This window comes from Convolutriloba macropyga, chromosome 1 (genome assembly GCF_964194025.1).
Source record: "Convolutriloba macropyga chromosome 1, txConMacr16.3, whole genome shotgun sequence".
NCBI classification, from domain to species: domain Eukaryota; kingdom Metazoa; phylum Xenacoelomorpha; order Acoela; family Convolutidae; genus Convolutriloba; species Convolutriloba macropyga.
The window spans coordinates 7,661,930-7,676,034 of NC_134468.1; the positions used below are offsets into that span (position 1 = coordinate 7,661,930).

The 14,105-nt window shown below is 37.3% G+C and overlaps 2 protein-coding genes across 3 annotated transcripts in view; one reads left to right on the top strand and one right to left on the bottom strand.

Moving 5' to 3' along the window:
- LOC142334689 (uncharacterized) overlaps nucleotides 1-14,105 on the top strand; it is a 293,593-nt gene that overhangs the window by 265,425 nt on the left and 14,063 nt on the right. For both annotated transcript variants that reach the window (XM_075382926.1, XM_075382935.1), the window contains 4 exons: nucleotides 2,202-2,331; nucleotides 6,577-6,713; nucleotides 8,837-9,298; nucleotides 9,728-9,904. In XM_075382926.1, coding sequence (XP_075239041.1) covers nucleotides 2,202-2,331; nucleotides 6,577-6,713; nucleotides 8,837-9,298; nucleotides 9,728-9,904 — 906 coding nt within the window. The remainder of the gene's footprint in view (nucleotides 1-2,201; nucleotides 2,332-6,576; nucleotides 6,714-8,836; nucleotides 9,299-9,727; nucleotides 9,905-14,105) is intronic.
- Nucleotides 1-14,105, bottom strand: part of LOC142334701 (ATP synthase peripheral stalk subunit F6, mitochondrial-like) — a 117,357-nt gene that overhangs the window by 99,556 nt on the left and 3,696 nt on the right. The gene's annotated exons all lie outside the window — the stretch shown is intronic.

Consider the following 14,105-nt stretch of genomic DNA (forward strand, 5'->3'; position numbering starts at 1 on the left):
GTTTCTTAGCCTATCATGACTTGTTTATTTTTCTGCAAGCATATGGATATCCTATTGGCTGAAGGGAATTTTTCTTTGGATTTATATGCTTTTGAAATATTTTTTCCAGTTTTTCAGTGAAATTGTTTCATAATTTAGAGTTTTTTTTTTCATAATTTAGCCTAAAGTAATGTTTGAAAATTCACATAAGCTGTTTTTGTAAGTACTGGTTGTTATGATGAAGTTATTTTGGCAGAAATAGTTTTTTCGGGATCTCAATTTATAACAAAATTTGATCAGATTTTTTATCATATTTTAACAGATTTGATTTTATTGTTTTTACTTTTTTGTTTCATGGTTCTGTTTCAAGATAATCATAAAGTAGTTAAGGCACGTTTTGTTTGATGAGTAGTTGGATGGCGTTTATATGGATTTTCTTTTAGATTCGTTTCCGGATTTCTTCCGGCTATGTTTTTTTTAAGATCTGTTCACACATTTTTATGATTTTCGAAGTCCAATTGGAGTAGTGATTTTGGTCACGCCGAAACAGGAAGTGGAGCGAAAAAGCGAGTGTTTTTGCGGCGTGAAATTTTTCGCTCTAATTTTAAATTACAGTGAGAAAACGGTGTTTGAACAAAAATTCGCTCTTTCGCTTGTGGTTTTTTCACATGCGGCAATTTCACTTTGATTTTTACTGTTTTTTTTCGATTTTTGGATTGGATTTTTTCTAAATGGTTTTCCCAAATCATTCATAGTCCGTTCTAGGTCTAGTTTTCTGTTTGTTCAATGAAAATTCTTTGAATTGTAACGTCACGACTTGTCCTGCTATGTTTTACTTCGTCGAACTTTTTTTTCGCTTTACCCATTTTGCCGCTTTTTCGACATTTTGCGTGGAATCTTTTTGACTTCTCTAGGCTAGTTTCACTCTTCTGTCATTTTGCTCAAAGTCATTTTAAACAGCAGCTGCTCAGCAAAGCAATTCAAAATGAAGAGAGTCAGTATAAAAGAAATCAAAGTCAGGAATAGAAACGGGATAAACCCATAAAGCCCATTTTTAGATTCCTGGTACTTGAAATTTGTTCTCATAAGTTTTAGTTACTATCTATGATGCTTATTGGTATTGATACTAGTTCCTGTAGCCTCTCACTGAGAAACAGGAGTATGTTCAATTACGAAATGACATCAAAATAAATCGCACTTAAAAATGATTTTATACAAAAATCAATTTTTGTTGATATGGGAATCAGCGGCGGCTATTTTCCGGCAATCTGCCGGGTATGTTTTTTAAATTTTGTCCAGGAATTTTGACTTGATGTTGCTGATCGTAATCGGTCGATTAAAAACAGGATAGTTAATTCTAAGCAATTGCACTCGAGAAGGAATATTTAGAATATGGCTCTAAATGTTAATACAGATTTTTTTGACGTGACTATTGACCTGCCTGGATGACGTGAACCTGAAATTTGACGTGGAATTTGACACAAGTTCTATCATATCATATATTTTAATTTCAGCATACAAATAGATTTCGCGTTTTGCAGTTCCTCCTCTTTGCATTCCCCTACTTGTCCCTTTATACACTTCCTTAAAACACAAGTGCACGTTATAATAAATTGTTTTCAAGTGGGTTGTGAGCATTTGTACAATCAAAATGTTATAAAATGTCGAAAGTCTGCAGTGCCAGAAGTTAAAATGCCAGATGTTCCTATATCCGTAGCCAGGAGTTGACTTCCATTGATTTTCGTCATTTTAAAACGTGCAGGTTGGGTGTTTTAAGCAGGGTTATGTGACTTTTTGAAGTTATACGAGGCTACACCAGAAATTCTCAATGACTTCAAGCAGAGTCACGTTACCTATACTTTTATGCGTTGCTATTGTTATTCCATGCATTGCTATTGAACAGAGATTGCTTTTGAAGCCTGTCTGAGTGACAGAGTGGAAAAGAATGGTTTGCTACTCAGGATTTTCCAGAGGGTTTTCATGTTGACTGATTTTAAACCGGTGTCAGCAAAATAATGTGCTCAGCTCCCCCCCCCCCCCCCCAAGTAGCTTTGGTGACCTGAAACTTGACGCCCCTCGATTGCACGTGTTTTTTTTTGTTGCTGAGCTGTGTGCTTTATAACTATTTATAAATTGTAATTGGGGGCCTTAAACGGCGATTTGAAATAGTAGATTCGAATGTATGGATTGAAATCTCTTGACTGAACAAACTTCTGTTCAAGGTAAAGGAGTTGGACAGTGAGTATGCAGCATTGAAGCGTGAGTGTCTCGCACTACGCACGGAAGTAGAGGACGAAAGGAGGCTGCGAATGGAGTCGGAGGATGCTCTGAAAGGACTGCGACAGGAAGCTGGTTAGTCTGTTCATTTATTAATTGCTCTCAAACGAAGTTTGTAGCAATTATATTAGTCCTGTTGATCTTTTCTATGCGATTTTTCGCCTGACCCATTTGACTTTTCGTCCTCAAAAACGGGATAAACAGGTAGCGCCCAGCGGGTATTAAGTGCTCTTAGAGTCTTCCAGCTTGCTAGTCCCCAAGTATGCGATTCACAGAAACTTTTTTTAGACTTATGATGTGAAGGGCGGTGCTTAGAGGTTGACACCCCCCCCCCCCCCCCCACATCAACCCTCCTCACTTGCCGTAAGGGGCCCGTGTGGCCACACCCCAACACCGTTGTCCCCACCCCCCATCAGCCCCCAGGTGCACCCAACTCCGCGCTCACCTCACGCCGCTTCAATTGTGTTGAAGCTAGCCTCACTAAACTGGCTAGCTACTGACGACGCCAATTGGTCGTTTGAGAGCAATTCGCCCGACTTCAGTCGGTTATGTTCAGCTCGTTCTTCATATGAACTGAACGGTTATTTCCGACAGTTTCTGTAGTCCTTGGCAATTCTTTTCGATTGTTTGATCTTTATTAATAGCTCTTGATTTTAGCTGCCCATGACTTGATTAACAGCCATCAGCTACTCAAACGGATAGTATTTAGGCGTTGAGCTTTTTTAAAGAAAAATTGTTAGTGCCGTGGCAATTCTCTGAGTTGCATTGCGGCGCTGTTTTTTCAAGATCTTTTAAGGCAAATTTTTCAGCTAGTTGTTTTTGTTCGCCGGCGGCACTCTGATTTGTTTTGATTTCATTAAATTTTTACAATAGTTTTTACTATATCTCAAAGGTCGAATATCTTAATCAACGGCCGAGGGACCAAAATGTTTGTCTATTACAGCGAAAAAATTAGAATAAGAATTCGCCATACTCGTCTTTGACAAAAAGGGCAGCTCCGAATAATTTGCAACTTCTGCCCCCCCCCCCCAACAAAAAAATTCCCGTTCTGTGAAAATAAATTTCTGTGAAAACAGCAATCATAGAGCCACGATGGTCATTTGATAGACTAAAAGAATTTAAGCAAATTGACCGCGGTTTGCTACGGCCGTTTTGCTAACTTCAAAGTGGCAACTTCCGCAATTTGATGTTGGTTTTTACAACTAGCTCAAATTCCAATAGTCGGGAAAGCAAATTGTTTCTCATGAGTGAAAGTGTCTCAAAAATAAACTCTTAGCTCAGAAATACTGAACGATATACGCCGAAATACTGTTTTGACCAAGTTATACCCCCTCTCAAGACCTTATAACTTCCCCAAATATTAAATCAAATAAATGTTCAAGGCTGTCAGTCACATTTTATCAAAGCACTTTAAAAGAAAAATTTAAATTTTTTTGGGCGTCTTTAAAAAAAACTTTAAAATTGATTTTTATTCGAGAAAGCAAATATTTTCGAGAAAGTAATGCAAAAATAGAAGTTTTCGCAATGTTTTGAGCTATTTTTGTGTTTTTAATTTGTTTTCTCATGCCAGTTGCTAACCAGTTTTGTATTCTGTCTACATAGCAGTGGTCAGTATATTGTACATTGTTCAACAATTGGTAATCACCTTTTCAGAGGTGAAAAAAGTAAAAATTGCGATGTTTCATTTTTTCGATTAACATCTTTTTTTGTCACTAGAAAATTTTGTTCGCCGATCGTCCTCCTAAAGAGTAGTTGAGGTGCTGGTACCTTGGCAGTTATCAGAATGTCTCATTCGTTAAATTGTTTCAAAATACAAAAAAATTATATCGCTGGCGGAATCGCTCAGGTTTACCCAGATTTTTCTTTCTTATTTTTTTTTTAAATTTTAATGTGCTTTTTTACAATTTCATTTTGCTTTTAAAATAGCGCAGGAAATCAGTTTAAGCTGCCAATTTGTTTTCTGAATACAGCAATTATTTTAAAAGATTGTTGATGTATTTTGAGTTTTGCCGCTTTTTTCACTTTGTCGGAAAGTCATTTTTATGAAAGGTGATATTTATTTTCTAATGATGAATATTCTGTTCTGTTTGCCAACTGATCTCAAACGAAGTTTGTAGCAATTATATTAGTCCTGTTTTTTCATGCAATTTTTCGCCTGACCAATTTTTTGTCTGACCCATTTGACTTTTCGTATCCAAAAACGGGATAAACAGGTAGCGCTCAGAGGTAACGCTCGCTATTAAGTTCTTTTAGAGCCTTAAGCCTTACTATACCCTAAGAGCGCGTTTTACCAAATTTGTTTTTGGAGACAGTTAATGGTATGAAGGGCGGTTCTTAATCGCGCTCTCTCGCTATGATACAGGTAGACGAGTTCGCAAAAAATATCGAATTTTTTTAGAAATGATTCAAAAATGTCAGTTTGATTAAAGAAGCCAGTTTTTTCTTTCGAAATAGTATATCAATATGCTCAAGAAGCCTTTCTTGATGATGGTATGTTTTTTTACTGATGAAACTAGAGTCCTTATCTCCAGTGACGGAATTGTTCGAATTCTTCCAAGAACGGTACTGAAATTTCTGTCGGTTATATTAATTTTGATTAATTACGAAGAAAAAAGGATTTCATTTCAGATTATTAATTTTCAGCAAATTAATGCTCCTGTGCATAAATCGAAGATTGTGGATATTTGTTTGCATGACTAAAAGGAATGGCTGGCATACAGCCAGCTCTGAATCCTGCTGTAAAATTATGAGCGATTTGAAGCAGTGATTACGAAAACAGACAGTTTTTTGGGACAATTTAAAAGAAAGTGCCAGAAATTTGGAACGAAAGACACCGATGTCATGGCCTGAGACACATGTATGAAAACTTTACAAAGCGTGTGTTAGACGTTAAAAAAGCTAAATGTGTAATGACGTGTTATTAGAGAACAAATTTGAACTCTAAAATGCATTTGATGTTTACAATGCTTTTTGAAAAATCTTCAGGCGTACGTAGCTTTTTGGTACCATAGTGTATCTTAATTATATTCCGGTACGTCTCGGTATAATTTTAGACGTGTTCACGCTTAGATGATTTTAATGAATTAGAGGTCAAATTTTAATGGTGATTTTAGTCAAATCGAAACAGTAAAGGGAGCGAAGTCGAGTAGGCTTCTTCAGGTGCGAGTATCGGTGTTCGATTGTTTTTTTACGTACGGCAATTTCTCTTCTCAAAGTTCTTTTTTCGCAAATACAATTGGTGCATGTGTTTTAATGGCGTACAGAATCCACTGTTTGAATTCCTTAAAATGCAGCTTTTACTTAATATCTTCGGCGTCTTTGTTTTCAGAAAATCTAATATAATTTTTAAGTTCCGTCCGCATTTTTTTCTGCTGTTATTGTTCCTTTGTCAGTTAGGTCTTATCATTTTTCTTAGCACTTAGGTCTTAGCATTTGAACAACAGGCTTTCCAGCAGTGCCAGATTCCAGATTTTCTTATATACAAAGCCACGTTTCAAAACTGCCGATATTTTAAAAATTGCTAAGTTTCTGTTTCAAGCTTGGTTAAGTGACTCTGCTAAAGTCGCTTTGAACTTCTGGATGATAGGTTGCTACGCACTCACTTCTCGATTATTACCAGATTTTCTCAGCTCAGTGACTTCATGCATCTCATTAATGTAACCTATACTTCTTTTGTGTTTGAGTCTTTCCAATCAATTGCAGATCAAGGATTTAAAACAATAACGTGCACATCATAAAATGACAAAAGTCTGCAATGCCAGAAGTTCCTACTTAGTGTTTGAGTTCATGTGTTTTAATCAACGTTCTGTTTCGTGACTGTAATCAAAGTTTTAAAACGTGCCCGTTTCGTGTTTTAAGCATGGTTACTTGACTCTGCAGAAGTGACTTGAAAGTTTTTCTTGATACCTCGAACCGCTTCGCGGTTCTCGATAAACGCCAAAATTTCTCACTGACTTCAAGCAGAGGCACGTAAAACCATTACTTCAATTTCGGCTAATTTCATTCAATATGGTGGCTGCTTTTAATTTTTCTGCTTTTCTTTCCAAGATTGTTCTTTGAGAGAAAGGCCAAGATCCTAAAAGTTCTCATGTTTTTATGTATGAGGTTTTGATTCACTTTGAGTTCTTATATGAATTCGACTTAAAAGGGGGGAGAATATAAGGGATAAATGTTTTTTAATGCATTATTTCTTTGTCAATGCGGTTTTTTTTTCGTTACTAGTTAGAGAGTTAAATATGCCTTGGTCATTCAATTGCTGTTAATTTTTTTGCCTTTTGTGAAAATCTTGACTTCTTTGCCTTACATTCTGTTTACATTCAGAGACCAATGGGAGTAAAGTGGGGGAGCTGTTGAGTGAGCGCTCTTTGATTGACGGGGCACTAGTCCAGTGGAAGAAGGACTACCTGGCGATGGAGACTGAGCTGAAGGAGAAAACACGGCTGCTAGAGGAGCAAGAGGTGAGAGCTGCTGTCTAAACAAAGAAATATCTCTCGAAAAAATGAGTACCATATAAAAGCCACTTTATATTTCGCGAGCTGTTGATAGGCGTCGTCTATGAGGAGTAATTTACACATTTCTGCTCGGCTCTTACTGTTTTTGGAGCTTTCGCTTCTTAACAATTTGAATATGAGGTCGTCGTTTATGATCAATGATCAATTTTCACTGCTTAATTTAGTAACTATCAAATGCTTTATTTTATATTATCACGTTATCTCAGCCCTCTCTGGTACATCGAAAGTCAAACTTCGGAAGTAATAAAGGGCTGAGGTAACGTGTCACTGTAAAACAAAGCAATCGACTGTTTCTAAATTAATTACTGAAAATTGGCCATTGATCAAAACGACAACTTCTTATTCAAATTTTTAACAAATGAAAGCTCCAAAATTGATAACTTTTAACACGACTTTATGACAGATTTGTGGACGAAATGGATTGTTTAATAGCCGCGTCAGCAATTCCAGACGAGTATTATTGCGCTCCCATTTTTTTTACAATTCAAAGAATTTGAATTGTACTGGGGCGCTGTCTTTTTTTAAAGATCTGTTCACACATTTTCATGAATTTTGAAGTCAAATTGGAGTGATTTTGGTCACGCCGAAACAGGAAGTGGAGCGAAAAAGCGAGTGGTTTTGCGGCGTGAAATTTCGCTCTAATTTTAAAGTAGAGATAGAAAACGGTGTTTGAACAAAAATTCGCTTTCTCGCCAGTGGTTTTTGTTCACATGCGGCCATTCCACTTTGATTTTTACTTTTTTTCCCGATTTTTTGGATTGGTTTTTCCAATCCATTCATTGTTCATTCTAGGCCTAGTTTTTTGTTTGACCTAAATTTCCTTTTCTCGCTAGTGGTTTTTTGTTAACATGCGGCATTTTGATATTGATTTTCTGTTTGGTTTTTTATCTGATTTTTTTCAGAAATGGTTTTCCCAATTTACTCGTAGTCCGTTCTAGGTCTAGTTTTTATAGCTGCGAAGCTGTAAGCTGAGCGTAGCTATATTGCGGTGCTCTTGGTTTTTTTTTGTTTCGTCGTCTGACGCTCTTTTTTCGTTTTACATTTGTTCACACAGCAAAGCTGAAAAAGTCAAATTTTCTGAATGACTTCTTCCTCTCACTAACGGCATTTGCGCTCGCGACGTCATTTCTCACTCGCTTTAGCGAAAGTTTTTAGGTTATTTGCGTGATTAGATTTTGATCATACGTGACTTACCTCACTCAATAAAATGACTTTTGCACTTTAAAACCTAGGTTTAATTTGAATTTGTTTAAGGTCAAAGGAACTCATATGTGCAGTAAAGGTCCCTAATAAGAGGCTTCTGTGGAATGAATTTTTAAAACCTTTATTGATTTATCGCTGAATGTTTTTTAGCCTAGTTTTTTGAGCGGCTTCGATTTTTTTTTCAATTTAGATCTGTATCTGTTTCTATCTCTATTATATGGCACGCAGGTCTATTCTTTCGCAGCTATTCCGGCAATCTGCCGGCTATGTTTTATTTAGTCAATTAAAATTCTTTGAATTGTACGTTAGGACTTGTCCTGCTATGTTTTCTTCGTTTAACAGATTTTCGTCTTAACCTGACTTTTTCAATGACTTCAGTGACTTCTACTGCTTTGCAGTTAAAATTTGTCTGCGTGACGTCATTTCTGCTTTTAGGTCGATGGCGTGACTTACCTCATTAAAAAATGACTTCTGAACTCAATTATGGAACTCTATTTTATGAACATTTACTAGTTAAAGATCAATAGTGTGCATCTAAGTAGTGCCAAACTTATATGCCCTAATTCTAGAATATTAGTCTTGAGTTTTTCATTTCGAAAATCAATTTTGAAAAAGCTTTTTGCTTTTTCCTTATAGACCTTATGTGAATCATAAAATGACAGTACGTATCTAACCCAAAAAATCTAGTGGTCTACTAAAGGACTTTTGGTCAATCTGCCTATCTTGTTTCTTTAGTTGTTTCAATTCATAGAAGGCCACAAGCGTCTATCGCGGATATTTTCCGGCAATCTGCCGGCTATGTTTCTCAATATTGAAACTAATTTGCCTTAGATAATTGCACACTGACATTGGTTCCCCATTTCTAGGAAAAAGTGAAGTCATTCAAAGCTCAAGTGGAAGAATTGCAGTCTTCGTTGAGATCGACCACTGAACAATCTGAGAAATGGCAAACTGAACACGAAAAAGAGAAAGAAGAGATGCAACGACAATTCGAAACCGCTCTTGAAAAACAACGGGAGGCAGTGAGTCCAGCAGCCGTGGACGCTGAGAGGTTCAAAACACGCAAACTCCAGGAACAAATCGCTGAGTTGGGTTGTCAGATGTCGGACTATGAGCGACAACATGCGACTGATAATGCGCAGTTGAGAGACCAAATGCGACAGAAAGACGCTGAAGCGAAGAGAGCCAGGACGGAGTGCGAGGAGTTGAGGCGTATACAGGACAAAGCGATGCAAGATAAAGAGGATCTGCTGACAGAAGTGAACAAAACAGTTGATCAGCTCTCTTCGCAGAGACTGAAGCTGGAGTACTCTCTTGAAGAGACGAAGGTTTGTCGCTCTCTTAAACTTCAAGTATTTGAATATCCAGGTCTTTCCCTTTATAGCCCCCCCCCCCGCACAGCACAGTTGTCATATAACCTATAGCCCACCATCATTGCTAATTATACCATAACGGGGGAATAGATTTCGTAGAGGGGCTATGATGAGAAGGACCCAAATATCCGCGTCAACTGCTCGTATTTTGAAGTATGTTTCACATCTTGTTAGTCTTTGCTCACATTCTGTCTAAATATTCTTTCTCGGGATTTTGAAATCTTTGTTTCAATTCTGTAGGTCTAGAAAATGTATTCAACGGTAGCCATTTTTCAATTTTGGGCTTTTTACCATTGAGTTATTCTTCTCCGCATCTTGGTATTTCTTTGGTTTTTTTTAAATGCTTCTCTCTTGAAATTTATAACGTTAATGATTGCGGTTTAGTTGGAACTTGCGAAAGCGGAGCAGGCGAGGAATCATCAAGAGAGTGAGAATGTGCGTCTTCTGGAAGAGATGAGTTCCATGCAAATCAAACAGGCCGCCACTGACCAACTTCAGTCCACCATAGTCCAAATGACACAAGAAAATCAGCAGCTCACACATGATGCAGCCAAGCTCAAGGTAGAAGCATATTTGAGCAGTTATTCAGGTGTTTAATTGATCTTGAACGAAGTTCATAGCAATCGAGAGTTCAATTATTGTGTTTTAAGTCATTTCATTCTGTTCTCGTACATTTATCTGCATTTGAAGCCATCAATATGTTACGCATGGTGCTAGGAAAATTGGCCGACAGGGCGTTTAGCCGGCAAGAAAAAATGAGAAATTTAGCCGACAATTGTATCATAATTGGTCATAAAGGTCTCATTGGTCCATAAATCAGTAGATCGGTTGTGATAGATTCATATCAAGTCCCACGGGCCGCTGAGGCATGGCCATGGCCCGCGAGGCATGGCCAGATGGCGGTAAACTACGGTCCGACCACGGATAGAGCTTCGTTACACTAGTTGATGAAAAAACTGCGGTATATTTGTCTTCAGAATAAATTTTATCGCTCATTTTACTTAAATTATTGGTTAAATTTCTCATTTTTTCGTTGTCGGCTAAACGCCCTGTCGGGCAATACGGTGGCCAAAGTTACGCATATACTTTAAATGATTACGTACAACTATGCCGACGTAATACTATGCCGACGTATAAGAGTGCCGAAACAGAAAAAAGATTTCAAGAGTGCCGAAAAGAAATTTTATTTCAAGAGTGCCGAAAATTTTTATTTTCAATAAATATCCATAAGTTCACACAGAGTTCCCCAATAATTTTCAAGAGTTCTATTCCCACAGGCGTAAGAATTTTTTAAAGCTCGAATTTGGGACTGTTTTCGTTTGTATTTGGCGCTTTGATGAGGTGGCTCCTCTTCTCTCAGATATGATTTGAGCGATAATTTAGCTATTTTTTCTTCTGATTTCAATTTTCTGACAGCTACCCAAAAATTAGGATGATTTCAACCAATTTTTCGATTCCACCTGTTGTTCCATCCCTCACAAGCATTGGTAGTTGCGAAAGATTCTGCTCTGTTAAACAAATTCCACATTTTTGTAGGAAAATGTCCATCAAGCCAGGGTTTTTCGAAATAATAAAAAAATGGATAAACCAGGGTATATTCCGATCAACAGAAGGGTCCTTCTGTCATATTTGATTCGTTGGTAATTTGTCCGAACCAAACCAATTGGAATGTAAGGCAAAGAGAATAATCTACGAAAAAATTTTGATAAACTTGGGTTGCTTATGTAATCTCCCGCCATATGAAATTTTTGAATTTTTCTGAATAATGACTGACTATAATGAAAATGACAACCACATAAAGTTGAATCCGGAAAATCTTCAGTCACCGCTTTTATAACACCTTTCTCATAATCGCACAAAAAATTTTCCGGCCGAAAAAATTTTACCAAGACTGATCGCTTTTTCCGCAATTACTTGCAAAACATAACGGTAACTCGTTGTCTCCTTATTTTTCAAGAAAGCAAAAACTAAAGGATTTTTTCGTCTGTTGAACTCGCCAAATATAGTGTAAATTTGCTTGAACGGTACAGGTGCAGTTCTAAAAGTACCATCACTGAGAATTGTTTCACATTCTGTCAAGTTTTCGATAAAAAAAGCTGGTAGAAAAAATAACAATACCGAACAAGTCACTTTTCTCCAACAGAAATTGTTTTCCGGTTGTTGTTTCGTTCCATGAACCGGTAAAGTTCGATAGGGTATTGACGGTAGGGTATTCGAAACTCGATAGGGTATTGACGGTAGTTGACTTTTGCGGTGGTAATATAACGTTTGGCGTATATGGTCAAATCGTGGAATAGTATTTTTGTCGTTTTCGGGAACATCTTCAATAATGTTTTCATAAATTTCCGCAAAATTTTTTGTAGGGTCTTTCTGAACCGATTGAATAATTTTTTGCTTAAGTGCATCTCGTTTTGCTTCACTTCCCTTAGGAGGATGATTATGATTTGAAGGTAAATTAACCAGGCTAGTTAATTGTAAATTAGTTGTATTCGTGGAGAAACATTCATTTTCAACGCATTTCCAGTAAATTTTTGATTGCACTGATTTATTCTTTCTAAATCGGTATCCTTCATTTTCTAAATTTTTGCAGCCCGCCCTGCGCGATTCAACAAGTTTTAGCATTCTTTATTAGCAGGTTGCTACGTAATTGGCTGAGAAAGTGATTAAGTTCTTGTGGTCAATTAATTTAATTGGCTGAGACGCTTTACTATTTTAGCCGCCAATTTGTTTGAATAAATTTTCGGCACTCTTATAATCGGCAAAGTATTACGTCGGCATAGTTGAACGTCACCACTACAAATTAATTAAACATGAATGTTGGTATATATTTTAACAGCCAAAACAAAAATATCCAGGCTCCTACGAGTTAAATTTGCCAATTTTATTCTGTGTGCAGTTGTAGTTTTTGAGTGTGTCTGGAATATTAGCCGACGTGAAAATTAGTAGAAAAAAAGAGTGTCTCCTTATAAACGGATCGACCTTTTTGGTCCAGACACTGTTTGCTGATTTCTGTATGTTTTCGTTACAACTATACATAATGCTAATGGTGGACGAGATATTGGCCTAAGGGGAGTTTAGCTGACAGCCAAAAATGAAAACTGCATAACTGGCAATTTTCGTAAAATGACCCAGGTTGAGGTGCCAGACGGAAGTGACCTCTGATCGGACCGTTCCAGACCAATGTAATCCCTGACCAGACTAATGTGCGCTCAACCTCGTCTATGCCCGAGCTGTGTTCGAAATTGTCTGTGATCAATCAGACCTTCCCGGACGGAAGTGACCACTACTCAGACCAAAATCAGACCATTCTCCAGACTTTTGTGCGCTCGAACTAATTGATCCCAGACCTTGTAATTTTGGTCCAGAAACACCGGTGCTAGGAAAATTGGCCGACAGGGCGTTTAGCCGACCAGGAAAAAAGAGAAATTTAGCCGACAGTTTTATAATTATTGGTCAAAAAAACTCATTGGTCCAGAAATCGGTTGTTTGGTGGGTCATTATCTTTGATGTGCGGTCGGGTGGCGACCGCGGATAGACCTTCGTTACGCTTGTTATTGTAAACTTGTTGGTCTTTTTTATGCAAATTTTTCGTTGTACCGTTTTCTATGTGAATTTTTCACGCTTTCGTTCATCGTTTTTGAGTGATCTCTATTGCTCTCACTCCGAAGTAAAGCTTGATGCTATTATAAAGTGTTGCAGCATAGGAAAAATAGGGGCCATATAGCACAGTCGGTAGTGCATAAGATTATGAAGCTGGAGGTCAATGGGTCCAATTCCGGTGGGGTCAAATGTTTTTCCACACGCCTGTCGTTCGAGAGCAATTCTTCCGACATTAGTCGGTTTATGTTTACTATTGTAACTCAAACCCTTAAAAAAGTAATTGCGCGTAACACGTGTTTATTGAGACAGCATTGGTCTATTAAAGGACTGGTGGTCAATCTGTCTGTCTTATTTATTTAGTTATTTAAATTCAATGGAAGGCCACCAGCGGCTATTTTCCGGCAATTGGCCGGCTATGTTACTTCAAACTAAAAACTGAAACGTCAGGTGGATGAGAGAGAGAGAGAGAGTTAATTTATCCTCGCTTGTATAGTATAAATACAGAACAGCATAGATTTAGTGGAAAAAAAACAACGAAGTTTACAATAGAATAGCAAAGTACAGCAGAACGATCAGCATAGTATTATTTATCTTCAAGCAAGGAAAGGACACGCAACGAGGTCGTTTGACCTACTTCACAGCTTGCCCAGATGTATACAACATAGATGATAAACTTATTAACATTTTTCAAAAAAAATTTTTTTCATTTCTTAACAATGATTCAAAAACGTAACACAGAACTTAAAAGGTAACTTTGAACAATTCACTACTAGATGCCCTCTTCTATGGCATATTTTTGCATGCACAAGCGAACATCCAGACTTCGCCAATCATTGAAAAGAAGAGAAAAATAAGTTCTTTATATAAAAAAAGACTCGAATTGAAAAAACATTGTTAAAAACTATCTTTAGAATTTAGAAAAATCAAATTTTGACAGCAAAAAACGAATCGCGGTGCCTTCTACGAAGGCACCGCCACAATTTTTGCGTAGATTTTTGTTATTTTGTAAAGAAAGCATCTAGAATTACAGGGTTCTGGAAATTTAGCAGAAAAACACTTTTCGAATGAGGACCTCATTTCCAAGAATATAAGATTCTTTTAAATTATGATAGGTCATTGATATTTGGCTATAGGTTGAGCTCCCGATAGAGTCAGGCAAGAG